Source organism: Staurois parvus, unplaced genomic scaffold, assembly GCF_062004578.1.
Source record: "Staurois parvus isolate SC_StPar_1 unplaced genomic scaffold, SC_StPar_1.0 ptg000218l, whole genome shotgun sequence".
Lineage (NCBI taxonomy): Eukaryota > Metazoa > Chordata > Amphibia > Anura > Ranidae > Staurois > Staurois parvus.
In genome coordinates this window covers 6,825,098-6,846,397 of record NW_028318014.1, presented here as the reverse complement: position 1 = coordinate 6,846,397, position 21,300 = coordinate 6,825,098, and the positions used below count along the sequence as shown (strand labels likewise).

General features: G+C 43.7%; 1 protein-coding gene across 2 annotated transcripts in view; it reads left to right on the top strand.

The window, feature by feature from the left end:
- The window catches only part of SLF1 (SMC5/6 complex localization factor 1), a 180,847-nt gene that overhangs the window by 62,211 nt on the left and 97,336 nt on the right, over positions 1-21,300 (top strand). For both annotated transcript variants that reach the window (XM_089679164.1, XM_089679163.1), the window contains 2 exons: positions 5,853-5,942; positions 9,768-9,821. In XM_089679164.1, coding sequence (XP_089535290.1) covers positions 5,853-5,942; positions 9,768-9,821 — 144 coding nt within the window. The remainder of the gene's footprint in view (positions 1-5,852; positions 5,943-9,767; positions 9,822-21,300) is intronic.

Below are 21,300 nucleotides of genomic sequence, written 5' to 3'. Positions count from 1 at the left end.
GCTTCATCAGGAGGAAATTTATGATACCTGGCATTGCCTTCACGACAGCAAAAGAGATTATATGTACTTTTCAGCTAGGCACAACGCATATTGCAGAAATGATTTGTTTCCTGGTTGATAAATGGCTTTTACGAGGATCCTATATCAGATATCACATGATCTGATCATGCGACCATAACCATTGATACAGTGGGAAATCATCTAACAAATGCATACTCTCTCAGCATCTTCTGGAATTCTTTCAGATTAATGTTCCTACCGCTACTGATATGTGGTTTTTGTTTTCTTTTTGGAATGCCCACAAAGCATATGTGGGGAAATCTTATTCAAATGGGACACGGGTGAAGCGCACGTATAATATACATCTTACCAGTCTTTTATGAGACATCCATACACTTGAAACTTATAACAAAAAAAAGTTCCTACTTCAACTAACCAACAGACCCTATCCAAACTCAGTTTCCTCCTGAGATGCTGAGGGCGTATGTTGTAACGCTTCCAAAACCTGGAAAAGACCCGAAGACACCTTCTACTTTCAGACCTATATCATTATTAAACTCTGATGTTAAACTATATGCTAAAACTTTAGCCAGCAGCCTTCTATATATCATGCTAAAATTGGTGCAACCTTATCAAATGGGCTTTATGTCAGGCAGACAATCATCGGACATCACTAGACGAATTGTTAACATTATTCACTTTACAGAGCTTCGTTGTGCACCTTCTCTGCTCCTTTCTATTAACACAGAGAAGGCACTCGATAGAGTACATTGGCAATATATGACTCAAGTAAATTTGGTTTTCAACGAAATATTCTCTCTTCTGTTCTTGCATTCTATTCGAACCCTTCTGCTCAGGTTTATACTTCTGGCATGTTGTCCAAACCCTTTCACATGACAAATGGCAAAACGCCAAGGTTGCCCTCTCTCATAGTATCTTCAATCTTATGATTGAACCCCTAGCTGAAACGATCTGGTCTCACCTGTCCATCTCTGGCTTCAATTCCACACTAGACCACACAAGATCAACCTCTTCGCAGATGATGTGATCTTGATCCTCACAAGCCATCAAAATCCCTACCCAGTGCCCATGATCTTCTTACCTGAAAACTAAAAGCATTTTACAGAGCAAATTCCCCTACTTCTGCACTGCTGACAGTATATCCTACTTAGGCATCACCCTAGCATCAAAAGTATCCTCTTTGGCTTATGCCAATTATAAACCCCTCCTTGATAAATTGTCTAAAGAGTGCCAATAATTCTCTGCCTTAAACCTGTCTTGGTCTGGCGATATAGCCTCTTTTAAAATGATGGTGCTCCCTCAAATACTTTTTTCTATTCTGGTCTCTCCCCATCCCACTCCCTCAGATGTGTTTGAAATCTTTACAATCTTTGCTCAAACAATATGTATGGCAAGGGAAATGCCCAAGATGCCCACACACATGGCTTCTCAAACACAGGAAGGCAAGTGGCATTGGCCTGGTAAAGATATATATGACTATTATTTGGCAGCCCAGCTAGACCAGTTCAAACACTGGTTCTGTCCTGCCCCTAACCTGCTCACTTCATTGCCAGTTGACATTTGGCAGCCCCAATTATTAAAATGCTTGATACTGCCCACACAGTCTCCTCTACTAGCATGGACAGCTTTTTTTTAGAACTACCCATGACTACCACAATTACTCAGGTGTTTAAACTGCCTATTAAGGCCCTGGAATCACTTATCCCAAATATCTTAACTACCGTACAGTACAGGAGATGACCAGAGACTGCGGACACAGTACAGGAGATGACCAGAGACTGCGGACACAGTACAGGAGATGACCAGAGACTGCGGACACAGTATAGGAGATGACCAGAGACTGCGGACACAGCACAGGGGATGACCAGAGACTGCGGACACAGCACAGGAGATGACCAGAGACTGCGGACACAGTACAGGAGATGACCAGAGACTGCGGACACAGTACAGGAGATGACCAGAGACTGCAGACACAGTACAGGGGATGACCAGAGACTGCGGACACAGTACAGGAGATGACCAGAGACTGCGGACACAGTACAGGGGATGACCAGAGACTGCGGACACAGTACAGGAGATGACCAGAGACTGCAGACACAGTACAGGGGATGACCAGAGACTGCGGACACAGTACAGGAGATGACCAGAGACTGCGGACACAGTACAGGGGATGACCAGAGACTGCGGACACAGTACAGGAGATGACCAGAGACTGTGGACACAGTACAGGGGATGACCAGAGACTGCGGACATAGTACAGGGGATGACCAGAGACTGCGGACACAGTACAGGAGATGACCAGAGACTGCGGACATAGTACAGGGGATGACCAGAGACTGCGGACACAGTACAGGGGATGACCAGAGACTGCGGACACAGTACAGGAGATGACCAGAGACTGCAGACATAGTACAGGGGATGACCAGAGACTGCGGACACAGTACAGGCGATGACCAGAGACTGCGGACACAGTACAGGGGATGACCAGAGACTGCGGACACAGTACAGGAGATGACCAGAGACTGCGGACACAGTACAGGGGATGACCAAAGACTGCGGACACAGTACAGGGGATGACCAGAGACTGCGGACACAGTACAGGGATGACCAGAGACTGCGGACACAGTACAGGGATGACCAGAGACTGCGGACAGCACAGGGATGACCAGAGACTGCGGACAGCACAGGGATGACCAGAGACTTTGGATAGTACAGGGGATGACTGCTGACCTTTGGGGAGGGGGTGGAGCGGGTACCTGAATTTGACAGATACCCGCACCCACTTCCGCGGAGTTGTTCTTTCATCTTACCTGTTCCTCGATCCAGCCGCGCGCTGTCTTCCCGGCTTCTGTAATGGCGCTCGGCATGACAGCCGGGTGCCCAGTGCGCATGAGCGAGAAGCACTTGCGCTTTGTGATTGGTCCGGCGGCTTCTGGGATCTGTCGTGTCCCAGGTGCCGCCTTACCATTCACAAAAAGGACCGCTTCCTGCGCATGCGCACTTGGCACCCGGCTGTCATGCCCACACTACAGAAGCCGGGAAGACCGCGCCGCTGGATAGAGGAACGGGTAAGATGAAAGAACAACTCCACTGAAGTGGGAGCGGGTATCTGTCAAATTCAGGTACCCGCTCCCCCCCCCTCCCCAAAGGTCAGCAGTCATCTCTATAAGGTCCCGCTGTAGAGCTGAGCGGCCGGCCCGGTATTCTGACACGGCGGCAGTGGAAATACCGGACCGGCCGCTCCATATTCGCTCCATAAGACGCACTGACATTTTCCCCCCTTTTTTGGGGGGAAAAAAGTGCGTCTTATGGTGCGAAAAATACGGTACTTCCTTGTTATCAAAAGGTATTACAACAGTGAATACATTTTTGTGTGACTTCACTCCCAAACCACAGGGGAATTGATGGAGGAACTACAGCTTCCCACTCCGTTTTTCATGATTCTTTGTATCACACAATTCCTTAGTAAATACCCCATCCAAACACTTACACCCCCAAGCATGGACATTTTTTTTACAGTTTCTGATCCTCCCGGCAAAGGCATTTCACTTTTCTATGCCCTGTTTCAGGACAAGCAAACTTTTAATACATCAGCTGCCATGAAGAAACGGCAGCTAGATCTCAACCGACAATTCCCTGATGTACAATGGCTCAATGCATTCTGATCTGTATACTCTGCTTCACACAATGCTAATCATTGGGAACTAGCCCAAAATATCTAGATAGTATTACACGCCACTACGCTTATCCGAATTCTCCTCCATTGACTTTCTTATGTGTTGGTGGGATTGCGGACAAGTGGGTTCTCTATACCATATACTCTTGTAAATGTTTAACCAGCTTTTAGCGTAAATATCTAACATTATATCTGACATTACTGGAATATTACTGCCAATCTGTCAATCCAGCCCTAGCATTACGAAACTTAGGCATAGAACAGGGGTCGACAACATACCACACCATTATTATTCATATTCTCTTGGCAGCCAGAACTACATTTGTTAGATACTGGAAATCCCAGCTGGCACCCAATCCATCAGAAGCCCTCTCCATAGTTCGAACTAATTTCTCCTACAAAAAAGCCTTAGCTGAGTTGCAACCTATATTAGACCTTCTTCAAGGCCTGGCAAGCTTAGAGTGGAGTTCAGGTCACAAAACTTGAATCTAGTGAGCATTATTCAGGTCTTACTAATATATTGTTATTGTCCTGATACAAATTGCTGATCCAGATTGGTTGCATAACGTTCTTTTTCTTTCTGTTCTATTTACCATGTATTACTTTGGAGCATGCGTTCCCAAGGATTTATTTATGCTATATCCTCTGTATTTACCTTTGAAAACTTTAATAGAAATTTATTGATAAAAAAAGTTAAGGGACTTGCAGGCATTTTAGTGTCCCATCCCCCCTACGTTGACTGTTAGAAACCCAAGGAAGAGATGCCACATGTGCAAGGAAAATGGGACAAGATGTGCAACCCGTTACAATTTTTCCACCTGTCTGTCCAGTACAGTCCTTCGAATTCACCTTTGTAATGATATCTTCCACACTGTCCCACATTATAAGAAACTGATATGTTTTCCAAATGAGCCAGGACACAGGTGAATGTGTCTAGGCTTGGACATTCATCCATGCCATAGCTATCTTCTAAGTGTGCGACTAAATGCATACGGCAGCAGCCTGCTATGAGTTCAAAGTGGTAGTAAAACCGTACTTTTTATTTATACCCACAGGTAAGCCTATAATAAGGCCTACCTGTAGGTACAGTAAATATCTTCTAAACATGCCCCATTTAGGAGATATTCACTTTAGCAGCAGCCAGTGACGTCACCTGGTGCATACGCCCTGCACTCTAAATGGACAGCATACGCAGGTTTGCCGTCATCCTGGCTCAGCTATTCAAACAGCCAGAGCCTGTGAACCTGGAAGGAAGGCCAGGTGAGGATGGAAGCCCTGTCAGTGGTGACAGTGCACCCCTGGAGGATTTCGTTTTAAGGTAAGGCTGTCATAATGTTTCTAGTATGTGATGAAGGTTTTTTACTGTTTATTACTGCGGTAAATAGGCTAAGCGGCCCTGCTATTTGCACGCCTGATCATTCCAGCCACAAGAATTCACCGATTCTTACTGCTGTAATCCAGGGGCTGCATGTAGATGCCCATGTGAACATGTCCTTAGAAGCTTCCCATCTATCTATCTGCCATTCTTGATGAACCCTAGCCCTTCTCTGTTGTTTTAATGCAAATGTCATCACTAGTGGGCTGGACTGGTTGGCTTATTAGAAGAGTGCAGTATTCCACATTTCTTATTTTTCACCATTTCTGGCGCCTGTGTTTCTAAAGCCATGGCTTTAGAATCTGATTGATTAATGTAAACGAGTAAAGTTTATGCAAGTGCAGCAAACGTAAAATGTGCTTTATTTAGCCAATTTTAATAAATGGGTCCCTAAGTATACAAATAAAATAACATGTAAAGCATGCATTTCACACCCCAGTTTCTTAGGTGTGTCTTAGCATTTGAAAGTTACATTTTTTTTTTATATATTTGCCTGTAGCTGGTAAAACCAACTGTATTACTCAGTCTGGTTCTTTCAAAATTATACCATGATCATATTTTTAATATAGATGATTGCCATGACTGGGAATGATTGCGATTTTAACACTTCAGATGTAGTGATAACCACAGTGACTCACAGTAGGTGGCTTGATCACTGTTAATCAGTGTCCTGTGTAGCAGGCAATGCCCTGTACATGATTTGGATGAATGATGGCTCTAGCGGTTTCCAAATTAATATTTTATGGTGGTCATTAAAAAAAATTTTTTATCTTCTTACAGGACCCAATTGAAAGCTTTTCAAGAGATATGACTGAAGAACAGATTGCAGAGCTAAAAAGTTCCATCTGGAAACGATTTTGTATGGCACAGGTGAGTAAAGTAGAATTGGAAGCCACGTGCATGGGTAGTCAAATGTCTTTAATATTATTATTATTATTATTATACAGTATTTATAAAGCGCCAATAGTTCGCTCAGCGCTGTACATTACAAAGGGGAACAGAACATGTGACAGAACAATACCAATACAATGCAAAACATGAGGGGATCGAGGACCCTGCTCTTTCGAGCTTACAATCTAGGAGGGAGGGGATGGTGGCACAGGAGGAGATAGCTGTGGGGGATGGAGTGGTAGGAAGAGTGGAGGAGGTCGGCAAGTTAGCAGGGGGCGGGGTAGGCTTCCCTGAAGAGATGGGTTTTCAGGGTGCGCCTAAAGGAGAGGAGAGTAGGTGATAATCTGATGGGTTGGGGCAGGGAGTTCCAGAGGATGGGTGACACCCTGGAGAACTCCTGGAGGCGGGCATGGGAGGAGGAGACCAGGGAACTAGAGAGAAGGAGGTCTTGTGAGGAGCGGAGTGTGCGTGCTGGGCGGTACTTGGATATTAGGTCAGTGATGTAGTTCGGGGCAGTATGGTGGACAGCTTTGTACGTCAGCGTTAGGATTTTGAATTTGATCCGTTGCGCAATCGGAAGCCAGTGGAGGGATTGGCAGAGGGGGGCGGTGGAAACGGAGTGGTTGGAAAGGTGAATGAGTCTGGCAGCCGTATTCAGGATGGACTGAAGCGGGGATAGCCAGCAGCGAGGCAGGCCAGTGAGGAGGGAGTTGCAGTAGTCAAGTCGTGATATGATGAGGGAGTGGATGAGCTGTTTAGTGGTTTCTGGAGTTAGGAACGTGCGGATTTTGGCGATGTTGCGGAGGTGGAGTCTGCACGAGTTTGTTAAAGAGTGGACTTGGGGCTGGAAGGATAGGTTGGAGTCCAAAATGACACCAAGTATTCTGGCCTGCGGGGCGGGTTTGATGGTGGCGTTGTTGGACATGATGGAGAAGTCAATAAGGGGTGGTGTCCGGGCTGGAGGGAAGACAAGAAACTCGGTTTTGGAGAGGTTCAGTTTAAGAAAGTGGAGCGACATCCAGTCTGATATGTCGCTCAACAGGTGTGTGATTCGGGCGGCGACCGAGGGGGTGAGGTGAGGGGTTGAGAGATAGATTTGTGTGTCGTCGGCATAGAGGTGGTAGTTGAAGCCGTGAGAGTGTATGAGTTGGCCAAGGGAGGAGGTGTAGATGGAGAAGAGAAGGGGCCCGAGGACAGAGCCTTGAGGGACCCCAACAGAGAGGGGGAGTGAGAGGGAGGTGGTGGCATTATAGGTAACGCTGAAAGAGCGTTGTGACAGGTAGGATGAGAGCCAGGAGAGAGCAGAATCTCTGAGGCCGAGGGAGTGTAGTTTTTTGAGGAGGAGGGGGTGGTCGACTGTGTCAAAGGCCGCAGAGAGGTCAAGGAGTAGGAGCACTGAATAGTGGCCATTAGCTTTGGCGGTTAGCAGGTCGTTGGAGAGTTTGAGTAAGGCAGTTTCGGTGGAGTGTAGGGGACGGAAGCCGGACTGTAGGGGATCGAGGAGGTTGTTGACATTGAGGTGAGAGCATAGGCGGGCATAGACTAGGCGCTCGAGGAGTCTAGATGTAAATGGGAGCAGGGAGATGGGAATATTACAAAACAAGTCAACTTGAATGTTTCTAACATCTAGCTACACCCAGGTAATCATATATAAAAGTAGAGGAAATAAATTGACGGCGAGCACCAGTAAATCCATTTAAATATACACATTAAGGGCCTGCTTTACCTTTCTTTACAACCTTTTTTAAGATTTACAAAGCACAGTCGGGTGGATGATTTCATTACACTTAAGGAACACAGTGGTGTCCTTTCTTTATCTCCAGCATTTGACTAGAAAGTGAAAGAGCAGCAGCAGACTGATGAGGTCATATCCATGTTCACTCTCTCTCCCTAGCTCTGCTGATTGGCTCCTAGTACCTCTGCTCCCTCTCCCGAGCCACTGCTGTATATTGGCATTGTATTAAATAAATGCATTGCTGCCTTATTTTATTTCAGGGGTCTACAAACATTTTAAACAAAGGCCAGACTTTAGGAGGGCCAGACTGGCCATTTGGAGTAGAAAAGGTCCCAACATCAGTGGGGGGGACTGCGCCCCACTGTTAGTGTCATTAGTAGAAATTGTGCCCCTTCCTTGGTGTCAGTGCAGGGAATTATGCCCCATTGCTGGTAACAGTAGATGAAATAGTGCCCCAAGGACTGGATAAAAGTATGCAAAGGATTGCATCCTTCCCTAGGCCACAAGTTGGTGACAACTGCCTTATTTATTACAGGTATTTACTGTATATAGCACCATCAAATTATGTAGCACTACATACTGTACAATTCATTCACATGCCCTCAAGGAGATCCCTATCTCTCATGCACACACATACTACGGCTAATTTAGACTGGATACCTTTGGAATGCTGGCGGAAACCAGAATACTCAGTGAAAACCCACGCAGGCACATGGAGAACATGCACAATTCATGCAGATAGTGTACTAGTTAGGTTTCAAATAGAGGTCCCCAGTGTTGCAAGGTGGATGTACTATTCATGGAGCCAGTGTGCTCTTACTTGTATTTTATATTTGCCTGGAGTTCAGCTTATCACTTGCTAGTTGACAGTTTGTAGCCAGCACCAAATTATGTTGGTTTCCTTAGAACAATGCCTCCACTTTTTTGTAATATGTCTCTTATAAAGTAAAGCTGGCCATACACAGAGGAATTGGCTGAATTTCTAACAGTGGGTGGCCTTGCCGGTTCAACAGAAATCAATTACTCAGTTGACTTTAGTGGAAGAAGCTGGACCAAAAATTGTTGTTCAAACAGCAACTGCAGTCAACCAGCGTTTGCTGCTTTCAGAACAAAATAGCCCAGTAGGGGATATTTATCCATTCACACTGTTTTTATGGATGGAGGAATCTGTTAAAATTCTTTAATTCAGCCCACAGGCTGAAAAAAGAGAAACCTATTGGTGTATGGCCAACATAAGTTTATATGCTCCCCCAGTCATAATTTAACCGGTTCCCAACCATGCTATAGCCAAAGGACGGCTACAGTGCGCTGTCACAGCGTGAGGAAAGTACTGCCGAGAACTGGCAGTTGTCAGCGAAGGGATCGGCACTGATCATCAGGCCATGATGATCAGTGCCCTGATGATCAGTTCTCAGCAGTTCTGCCCACCTGTGGCGCCCACCTGTTCCCAGCAGTGCCGCCTATCTGTACCCATCAGTGCCACCCACCTGTGCTCATCAGTGCCACCCACATGCCCTGCAGTGCCACCCACCTGTTCCACTCAGCAGTGCCACCCACCTGTGCCCAGCAGTGTCACCCACCGGTGCCCTTCAGTGCCACCCACCGGTGCTGCCCATCTGTGCCATCTATCAGTGCCAGCTCATTAGCGCCACCTATCAGTGCTGCCTATCCGTGCCACCTCATCACTGCCCATCAGTGCTGCCTATCCGTGCCCATCATTGTCGCCTATCAGTGCAGCCTCATCAACGCACATCAGTGAAGGAGAAAAATTACCTGATTTTATAATGGATACAAAGGAAAACTTTTTTTTTTTTGCACTTTTTTGTTTATAGTGCAAAAAATAAAACACCCAGCGGCTATTAAATACCACCAAAAGAAAGCTCTATTTGTGTAAAAAAAATGATACAAATTTCATATGAGTACAATGTTGCATGACCGCGCAATTGTCATTTAAAATGCGACCGCGCTGAAAGCTGAAAATTGGCCTGGGCAGGAAGGAGGTATAAGTGCTCTGTAGGCAAGTGGTTAATTGGTATATTGCTGTTCATAGTAAATATGTTTTATTCTAGATATGCCGCCAAAGGTGTACAAAAAGGTTCACAGGATATTTCGAGAAGCATAAGGTATGTTTATTGTGTAGTGTATTTCTATATTGGTGAAGATTACTTTACCAGTATAGAAATATGCCCTAGTTTGTCTTGCATTGCCATTGGCTACCACCTTCTCAAGGGGGTTTCCTGTGTCCCTGGACTTTGTTACCCTGGTTATGTCATTGTCTGCTTTCCAATTCCATTCACTCATTTGCTACCTCTGTACTCTGCTGTTTACAGCTAGGCACTTTCAAGGGCCTTGCTGTGGGTAGTTGATCTGCCCCATAGTTTGATTCCCATCACCAGAGACTATAAATAAAAACAAGGCATTTCCAGGATTGGCATCTTGCGGAGAGCAATCCACCATGTACAGATGATACTGAATACTCTGTTATCTCAGTTTGTCTGTACTAATGCTTTGATATCCAGTTCAGACTTTAGCTTTGCTTCAGGTATCGATCATCAGTCTCATTGCTCCTGCCATAGGACCCTCCAAGCCAATTAGCCACTATCAGCAGTGTCACACTGTTACACAGCCTTCTTTCAATTTTCTACAACTCCGCTTTCACAGACCTGCAACCTTTCCTTTTCAGAGTCCTTTTCACTGTCACAGCTTGACAGCAGCCAAAATCAGAGATCTGGTTTAGAGGTTGCCACACAAGATTTAAAGTGTGCCTTGATGACCTTTGTAGCAAAAAAAACTGGTGCTGCAACAGAGAATTCAAAAGGTCACTGAAGACTTTGTAACTAAATTGCGAAAACTTAAGAACCACACAGCTTAAAAAGAAATGTGACAAATTCAGTTTGGTCCCTATCATAGCAAAAGCACAGGCATCCCGAAGAGCACATGCACTTTTTTCGCTTTGCAGCTAGGAGATATAAATAACTGTGAATAAGAGTTGTTCCCAAAGATATCACTGACATTTCAGTATACATTCTGGTCCATACTGAGTACTTTCTAACTAGCTGCCTGGCTGTCCTGCTCACTCTATAGCTTTAAAGTGTGGAGGTCACAGTTTGTAACCTCCTTCTAAAAATGCTAGTTGCTTGCTTATTATGCTGCCCCCACCTTCTTTATTACTTTTAATCTCTTATCTGGAACAAGTCTGAGTAAAGTATTGATGTCAGTGTTCGTATTCCCATAGAAGCTAGTCAACTAGCCTTTTCAGGACATAGTACATTAAAGTGGTATTAAAGGTTCAGTTATTTAATAGCAACCATGTTATACTTACTTGCTTTGTGTAATGTTTTTGCACAGAGCAGCCCTGATCTACCTCTTCTCGGGTCCCCTTCTGGCACTCCTGGCTTCTCTCTCCCTTTGAGTGTCCCCAGTATCAAGCCACTTGCTATGGGGACATTTTGGCTTCTGTGTGTCCATAGACACACACAATGCAGCTCAGCCCACACCCAAAAAAACAAGCTCTGCAGAATGTATCAGTTACAGATATAAGACAAACCATTTAGCACTAGCGGGGTGCTTACGATGATCAGCTTTTATTTATGTAAAACCTTTATCCTAAAAGGAAAACAACTGTTTGCTGTAACTGCCTATAAAGCATTAGTTGGAGTTTGGTTTCAGCTTGTTAGTGTTTAAATCTGCTAGTACATCCAACACTCCCCTCCCATTGGACTGGCACTGCTGCTCTCCACAGGTGCCCTCTGTGCTCATTCCTTCAGAGTGGTTTCTCACTAATGCTGGAGCTGTGTTACTGGGCAGATCACCAGGTGAAAACAGAGGGGGGGAAAAGCCTAAAAATAAAACTGATGTAGCCCCCACATCTAATGATTGTAAACTGCAATATATTACATTTTTGCTTTGGGGGTTAGTACCACTTTATGTTCAACACCTTGAAAATGCATTACACATCTCATACAGAAGATGGACTTTTCTCCAATTAAATTAAATGTCCTTTAGCATGAGACCATCCACCTGTTACATATCTTGACAGTCACCCACTGACATTTATGGGTAATATGTTGGCTACTGTAGCGGTTGAGACAAATTTTAGAAATATTGCTTTATTTAGCTAGGATACTGTACATATGGGAATATCCATAAGAACAAAAAGTTATTTGCAGAGGATTTCATGATCAATACTAGCTTCAATAGAGTTCCTGCAAAAGCTGGGTTGCATCCTTCATCCCAGTGGTTGAACAAGGTGATCACAGTCAGCAAGACTTTTACAATTAGTTTGATCTCAACAAACCTGCCCCAGCAAAGCCAGCCATAGATGAGTGGAAAACTGAACGAACATTCTTGTTGAATCATTCACTTTTCACATCATTAATGTGCCAACTGTGACGCGCAATTTATGTGCCACAATTGAAAGTGCCTGATTATGCTGGAATTTTTTTTTTTTCCAGAAAAATAAAGCAAATGATGACATGATCGCATGAGCTATTTTTGGTTTTCAGTCAACAGAATGTTCGATTTTTGGCTCCTATGGCCAGCTTAACTGACTATTGCAGTAGGTCAACCTTTACCATGTTGTGTATTTATGTTCCGTATATTGCCCTTTAAAAATTTTTTATTGAATTTTAGCTTTAAGAGATAGTATAAGTTGAGCAGGACGTTTTGTGTGATTAATAAAGATGGTGACCTGTTAATAGTCTGTCTTCCTTTCTGAGATACAATAGTGGCGACAAGGACACCTGGGCCCTGTGTGCAGCCTCCAGAGAAATTTGTGCAGTGCCCTGTGATTTCTGGCATGAAAAATTTTCAATCTGTTTACTGGCATCTGGCCTGGATTGGGCCTCATCTAAGAAAAAGATGGTTTTGCTAAGGCCAGAGTTAATTTTCACAGACGCTGTCAGGATAGAGTTTTTACATCACTATGTTGTTGAGTTGAGACAGTTAGCAGCACCCTGTAGCTATGGACACTCCAAGGAGGAGGCTAGCTTACTGAAAAGACTATAAGACCAAAGCCTATGGAGTCAAATGCACTTACTGTGCAAAGAGCTGTGGATTCGGGGTGCCAGATGGAAATGACTGTGCATGAAGGCAGTATTAAGCCATGCCCCATAGAGGGTAATGAAGCTCCTGTTCAAGTACAAAAACTGACTTGACAACACACCAAATGCAAATTGCGTTAAAGTTGTTGTAAACCCTTACATATACCCAATGGAGTTATTGGCCTCAGGTGATATACAGAGATGAAACAAATCCTCCTACGTAAATTGTAAATCTGCAGAGTCCTCTCTCTACATCCGTTCAAAGTGCTGAATTTATACAGCTTGTCTGAGGTTCAAAAAAAAGGGGGCAGAGACCTGAAATTACACACGGAAGAGCTCAATGATGAGAGTTCTGAAAGCTGATTGGAGGGAGGAGACACGCCCCCTCTACACAGCTCACAGGAATAGAGCTGAGGCTGACTATCTGTTGGAGGTCCCTCCCCGTCACCATTTTTCTCTTGATGTCAGGAAAATGTTTCAGAAATGACTTATGCTAAATGAAGTAGCAGACAGAACTGGCACTTAACCGCTATAAAGGAAGGAATGAGGCTGTTCAGGCGATGTAAGAACTGAACCAATTTGGTAAATGTTTTGGTTCCACCCCAAGTACATCGTTCATAATGTAGAGCAGGCTGATCAGGAGCCTGATAGCATGCAGGCTTAGGCAGTCAGAAGGATCAGACCAAATTTAAACTCTATCACTGTAGAGTTAATGCTAATGTGTAAATGCTAATGTAAAACTTCTGCTTCAGTTAGACTCAGGATCAAAATTTAGCATTTTGAATGCAACACCCATTTTCATCCTTACCCACTCCATATGAAACCAACAACCCTGAAAGGCTACAGTAAAAATAAAATTTCAATCTTGAGTAAGATAACATTACAGGCACCAAAACATGCATTTGGGTCATTTTATACTTTGTCTCTCAAGATAGAGCAAGCCTATTTGGAGTAAACTCCTAATGTTTCATGCACTTGGATTTAAAGCTCTGGCTCAGACATGCTGAAATATGCCTGATAGGCAGTGTCTGGAAAGAAAGTTACCTGTGGGACTTTACTGGAAGCCTCACATACGCTATATTGCCAAACGTATTGGGACACACCTCCAAATCATTGGATTCAGATGTTCCAATCACCTCCATGGCCACAGGTATATAAAATCAAGCACCTAGGCATGCAGACTGCTTATGCAAACATTTGTGAAAGAATAGGTTTCTCTCAGGAGCTCAGTGAATTCAAGCATGGTACTGTGATAGGTTGCCACCTGTGCAATAAGTCCATCCGTGAAATTTCCTTGCCACTAAATATTCCACGATCAACTGTTAGTGGTATTATAACAAAGTGGAAGCAACTGGGAACAACAGCAACTCCGTCACAAAGTGGTAGGCCACATAAAATGACAAAGCGGGATCAGCGCATGCTGTAGCGCACAGTGCGCAGAAGTAGCCAATTGTCTGCAGAGCCAATAGCTAAAGACCTCCAAACTTTGTGTGGCCTTCAGATTAGCATAGTACATAGAGAGCTTTATGGAATGGGTTTCCAAGACCAAGCAGCTGCATCCAAGCCTTACATCACCAAGTGCAATGCAAAGTGTCAGATGCAGTGGTATAAAGCACTGGACTCTAGAGCAGTAGAGACATGTTCTTTGGAGTGACGTATCACGCTTCTCTGTCTTGCAATCTGATGGATGTGTTTGGGTTTGGCAGTTGCCAGGAGAACGGTACTTGCCTGACTGCATTGTGCCAAGCGTAAAGTTTGGTAGAGAGGGGTTTATGGGGTGGGGTTGTTTTTCAGGGGTTGGGCTTGACCCCTTCGTTCCAGTGAGGGGAACTCTTAAGGCTTCAAAATACCAAGACTTTTTGGATAATTTCATGCTCCCAACTTTGTGGGAACAGTTTGGGGATGCCCCCTTCCTGTTCCAACATGACTGCGCACCAGTGCACAAAGCAAGGTCCATAAAGACATGGATGAGCGAGTTTGGGGTGGAGGAACTTGACTGGCCTGCACAGAGTCCTGACCTCAACCCAATAGAACACCTTTGGGATGAATTAGAGCAGATTCAGTTGAGGAAGAGCTGCAGAGGTTATTCTCAAACCTGTTGTCTATTCCTCATGGTTTTCCAACCTAGTCATTGCCCACAACAAATTTGGTGTGAATACCAGACTTTTACCCACTGCCTGCTACAGAGAATTTAATTTCCCAATGCCATGGGTTAAAAGTCTTCACTAACCTAGAACTCTGTAAAGGCTATTTACAAATTTTACTTGCATTACAGGCCAATAACCTAACAGCTCTTATCACACATCTGGGACTTTTCCACTTTGAACACTTGTGGTTTGGGCTATGCTTGGCTTGGAGCTATTTTAAAAAATATTGGTCACTGTTTTTTCAGGAATACATAATGTAACAATTTGATATCCTCAACCATGCACCCTCTCTAGAAGAGCACAGTGTAATCTTTAATCATGTTTTTCACAGACTGATGGAATACAACCTCACCCTAAACAAAGAAAAATTTACTTTTTCATAACCTGGGATCAGCTTTGCAAGCCGTATACTCCCACCTGGATATACAACCTTTACAATTCAACATTGATGCTATAGATCAGTGATTTCCAAAATGCAGCCTGGGGGCCAGATGCTGCCCTTTACTTGCCTTTATCTGGCCCTTGAGGTATTATTTCTGCCACTGACACCAATAATGGGGTATAATTCCTGCCAATGACATCAACAATATGATACTCTTCCTCCCACTGAAACCATCTATTGGACATAGTTCTCTCCACTGACAATAACAATCAGGCTCTATTCCTCCCACTGACACCAGCAACGGGGCAGTATTTCTTCCCTAATGCCAAAGATGGGGCATTGTTTATTCCCACTGGGCACAGTCCGGCTTCCCTAAATTCTGAACGACCGTAAACTGGCCCTTTTGTTAAGAAAGTTTGGAGATCCCTGCTATAGATGAATTATCTGATTCAAAATATAAAACTACTTCATTTCTAGGATTCACAAACTATTTTTTAAGCTTTGTAGCTGACTATGTTGAAATCACAACATCTTTGTGTGCCTTACTTAAAAAGGATGCAGAATGGCAGTGGACACAAGCCTGCTCCAAGGCTTTACATGCCCCAAAACACTATATAGCATCTGCATCATTTGCCTGTTTTTCACCGAATGCACCAACGTTTGTCTTTTGTGATATTTCCCCTTTTGCTTTGGATGCAATTTTATCACAATTTCACCAAGGAAAAGAACACCCTGCCACTTATGCTTCTCAAGCCCTTTTCTCAGCTGAGCAATATTATTCTGTAGGAGAATTTGAGGAATTGGCCTGTATATGGGCATGTGGATGGTGGCATCTTCTTTTTTTTTTCTTCCTTATATAGTAGAAAGCTTACTCTGAGAATTGATCAGCAAGTTGTAACTTCCATTATGTCCGGGTCTGACCACCATCCTCTTTGTATACGTGGATGGTCAGACTGTCACAGTACAAGTTTGGCATTTGCTCTAGGCCAGGAAAGTTGAATGAAATGGCAGATTATTTATTCTGTGTTGTCTTCAATCTAAAGGAAGACCAAGAAGTAGAGCAACCGTTTGTAATATCCAGTTCACCAGTCATCACTGTTACACCACAGGATCTGGTTACTGAATCTTTGCGTGATCCAGTGACTCAAGAGATATTGACCTACATACATGGTGAATAGCCATCCACCCCTCGAGGACATCTTTAGCCACACTACCAAGCAAGTTGTTACCTTGGAGCACCATTTGAATGTTACATGGACACAGGGCAGTAATTCCAGCTGCACTGAGGCAATCTATTTTAAGAATGGTTCATGAAGGTCATTTTGGTCTCGTGTATACTGGGCATTTAGCTCTGGTGTTTGAGATCCCAGTGTTTTGGTACAGGCAGAAGACACAGGTGCACCATCCACCCCAGCTGCCCATAGCCTGTAAAACTTTAAGAGGCTTAAATCTGCTGTACCTAGATGATACAATTTAGAAATAAATTGTAGACTGTTGTCGATAATGATTTCTAGTCCCATGTTGGCAGCTGATGCGGCTGGACAGGGCTGGATGGTGCACTGAGTGGTGGTAACACTTAGGGCTGTATGCGCCGAGGGACAAATGCCTGGAATGCAAGCTGTGTGTATTGCAGGCATTTGTTCCTGGGCACATACTTTCCTAAACAATTGTACCACTCAATGCACCATCCAGCCCTGTCCAGTCGCAGTAGCTGCCAACATGGGACTAGAAATCATTACCGACAACAGTCCACAATTTATTTCTAAAGATTTTACCTTAAATCAAAGGGAATAAATCACAGTTAACACTACAATACCACCCACAGGCCAATGGATGTGTGGAACATTTTAAAGGATAAGTTACATATACCACTTGTTTTTAGGGTGGCACATGTAACTGTTCCAGCATCTGCAGCCTCTACTCCCTGATCCTCCATCCCTTTGACAGCAGGCAGGGGATCTTCAGCGGGCACCTGCTGTCACAATTTGAAAATAACACAGCTGTACGGCACTCCACCCACATGGCTGCGTCATTTATTCACTGTTTCCTGTGAATGAATGCCTACAAGTACCATCAGCCATTGCAGCTGACGCCTTGTAGTTCTCGATGAACTATGAGAGTGCTGGTGAGTGCTCTAGTAGTCCATTGATTGTCCTGCTTTCAGGTAACTGCCTGCCAGTACAAGGTATGAGCAGACAGCTATTCTGAGAGTCTTCAGGAGCCTGAGATTGCGAGTGCAATGCTCTACAGGTGCCTTAGAAAAAGAAATTATAAATGCAAATGCTGTGCTTTAATTATTTTTTTTCAAAAGGTGAACTTATTCTTTAACCAGACAATAAAGGATAAGTTCACCTTTTAGTAAAAAATAATAAATGCACATTTTTTATTTATTATTTTTGTCTGCAGGAGCCTATAAAGTATTGCACCAGTGATCAGCAGATCACTGGGGCCATGCAAGTCTCTTGCAGATCTGTCAGGGATGTACGTGCAAGTGGATATATTGACAGGAAGAATAAATAAACTACCACAGTGCTTCACAGCACTGTGGTAGTTAATTGAAGACTAAAAGCTAACAGCCATTAAGGGCATGGCTGGGCGGAGCCCCACGCGACCTCGTTTTTTTTATTTCACAGCTATCTAGGGGGGAGAAGATCCCCTGTAAGCTGTCAAAGTGGGGACCGGTCTGAACACTGAATATGTTACGAAAGGTGAACTTATCGTTTAAAAATGGCATAAAGACATACCTGCACACGTCTACTCCTCATAGCACCCCTGGAGAATCACTTTCAAAGCTGAGGTTGGGATCAACCAATAAATTAGCCGAACCTTCAAGCTAGAGCGAAGGGGTACTAGGTCAAACAAAAACTTACAATGATACAAAATTAAATGCCAACAGCAAAAGACAACTACTCTTATCCCTGGCCAGTGGGAGAGAACAAGGAAGTTAGCCATCACAAATATGTATGTGGATGAAGTCTAAATTATAGTCAGGCACCGTCCCTGTCTAACATAAACAAATTTTTCCTCTTCCAAACAAGGTAAAGAGTGGATTGTAATAAAGGGACTTTAAATGTGCTGAAATTAAGTGCATAACCACAGATTAGTAGATTAAAAAAATGATCAAAAATGTTATAAATAACACTACCATGTTAAAAACATCAACCTTAGAGCAGTATACAATATATCATCGGACATATTAAGTGCTGGTTTGTATGAAACATGAAGAAATATCTGTTCTGATGATGAATAAAGGAGGGCATTCAGGATCAATAAGTTTTGCTACCACTGCTTCGTCAGGATCCCCCCCAAGCCCTTTTAGGAGGTCTATCAAAAGATTGGCGTGATTTCAAGAAAACATATTACAGAATGTTAAAAATGCTTGTGGAATTAGAGAATGAGTCTGATACAGCACAAGCCATCAGTGGCGAAGATATGATTTTCAATACAGTGGCGAGTAATCCAGCGAATGACTTGCGTTTTAAAAAAAAGTATACGAAATTCCCGAGCCAAACAATTCCAAAAGTCGACTAAAAAGCACGAATAGGAAAGTGACTGTGGTGTAAGGATGTTGGAAAGGGAGCTGTCAGGAGCAGAGCTTTATAAGGAGCACGGCAGAGGTACTGCGGATGACACAGAGAGGGGGACTCCAGACCAGGCTGTGAATATCCTTAAAGGTACCTCCGGCTGACCACAGAGAGAGTATATATCTATAAATGCGTGATTTAATTGCGCATCTAGTGAGTGCGTAATTCTACTACTTTCCTGGCACATCACCATACCATTGAATATAGTGTGTGGATCACCGACTCTGAGATCATAATATCGGATCTCCTACTTATCACTTTGTGGACATTTTATTATTTAGTATTTATTGCAATTGTCACTTTATAAGCACTGTTAGTCACTTTTCAGTGACAGCATACAGTGGTATCACATTCACTCTGTCACTTTATGGACATATCAGTGTTATTGTTACATGGTCACTTTATGTACACTAACAGTCACTTTGATTATCATTTGAAAACAGTGATTTATTTCTGTTTCATTTATACCCTCATGTTTTTTGGTTCATACCTTTATAACCACATTGGCACTTTTGATCTGTTTGCACTTTATTAATTTTATGACATTCAGGTTTTAGTGCTGCACCTATTATATAATAATTCCAAAAGTCGATATATTTGTTAAGATGGTCACTCAGGATATTGAAACCCTACCTCAAACACACCATAGGGGAAATCTCACCCCCAAACAATGCCAGGCTTTACAAAGTTTGCAACGGATGAGTAAAGATCAATATGTACGTATGTGCAAATGCATTTTGTGCAATGAAGCCTGATATAAAAGGGTTGATTGTGGGATTTTAGAAAAAAACAAATGGGATTTTTTTGTTAACTTATCAAGGTTGGGTTTCAATCGGGTACCATCAGTAAAGAACTAAAGGAGCTTTTGCTGATAGAGAAAGTCATGACATCTACTTTTTATGCTCTTCCTAAAGTGTGTAAGTGCACTACAGATCTTCCAGGGAGACCAATAGGGGTTTATTTACTAAAGCTGGAGAGTCCAAAATCAGACTCCCTTCTGCCTAGAAACCAATCAGCTTCTAACCTCAGCTTGTTCAATGAAGCTTTGGCAATGAAACCTGGAAGCTGATTGGTTTCTATGCAGAAGGGAGTCTGCATGAGGGAGTCCCCTCATCTTTCCACCCCTCCCTCTCACTGAGAGGAGATATGTGGCCAGTGTGTGTGTTCTCTGTATGGGTCACTGGCAGGGCAAGGCATCCCTAGTTCGGTGCCGAGCGGTCTGCGGAAGTGTAGCCTCTCTCACCTAGGCCAGGATAAGGCCAGCATTCCCAAGAGAATTGGAGCCTCACTGACCAATGTGCCTGTGTAGTTTCACACCTCGTAAAACAGATAAGGAGCCTTCCCAGAAGTTGAAAGAAATGCTGACCTGATGAGCCTAACTCGGTGGAGGTGACAGAATCAGTTAAACTCCATTTTTCCACTATGTCTCATATCTTGGAATATATAAAATACATAAAAACCAGACATCCTGTCAGATTGGCTAAGAGCAGGCGTACAATTTGATGGGTCATTCGAATTATCTCGAACCATCAGGGGAGCCGAAACATAGAACTCGTGAACTGTGCAACATATAATTTCATAATTCATATCTAGATAATCCTCAGACTTGTCTGCATAATAATATACCCGCGGGTAAATTGTCACGTGTGCAGCTGGGAAGTTACAGACCAGAATATGAATTATGAAAGATGTTGGTTCCAATTTTGGGTTCCGCCAGCCAATCCCTCCTTAAACAGAGTATTGGTCAGTTACTCAGAACCACCCCCCTGCTGGGACACTTTAAAACAGGCTATTAGGCCTAAGAAAGTAAGTTAAAGACATCTCCCATTCTTAACATCAATATACCACCTGGGGAGACCTTTCGCTCTGAAACGTGATCTGCTTCCGTTCAATGGAGAGTATGGCACAACTGCAAACCTACCAAGACATGGCCGTCCACCTAAACTGACAAGCCGGGCAAGGAGAGCATTAATGAGAGAAACAGCCAAGAGGCCCATGGTAGCTCTGGAGGAGCTGCAGAGATCCACAGCTCAGGTGGGAGAATCTGTCCACAGGACAGCTATCAGTCATACATGCCACAAATCTGGCCTTTATGGAAAAGTGAAAAGACGAAAGCCATAAGAAGTGCTGTTTGCAGTTTGCAAGAAGCCATGTAGGGGACACAGCAAACGTGAAAGAAGGTTCTCTGGTCAGATGAGACCAAAATTGATCTTTTTGGCCTAAAAGCAAAATGCTATGTGTGGCAGAAGACTAACACTGCACATCACCATGAACACACCATCCCCACCGTGAAACATGGTGGTGGCAGCACCATGTTGTAGGCATGCTTTTCTTCAGCAGGGACAGGGAGGCTGGTCAGAGTTGATGGGAAGATGGATAGAGCCAAATACAGGGCAATCTTAGAAGAAAACCTGTTAGAGTCTGCAAAAGACTTCAGACTGGAGCGG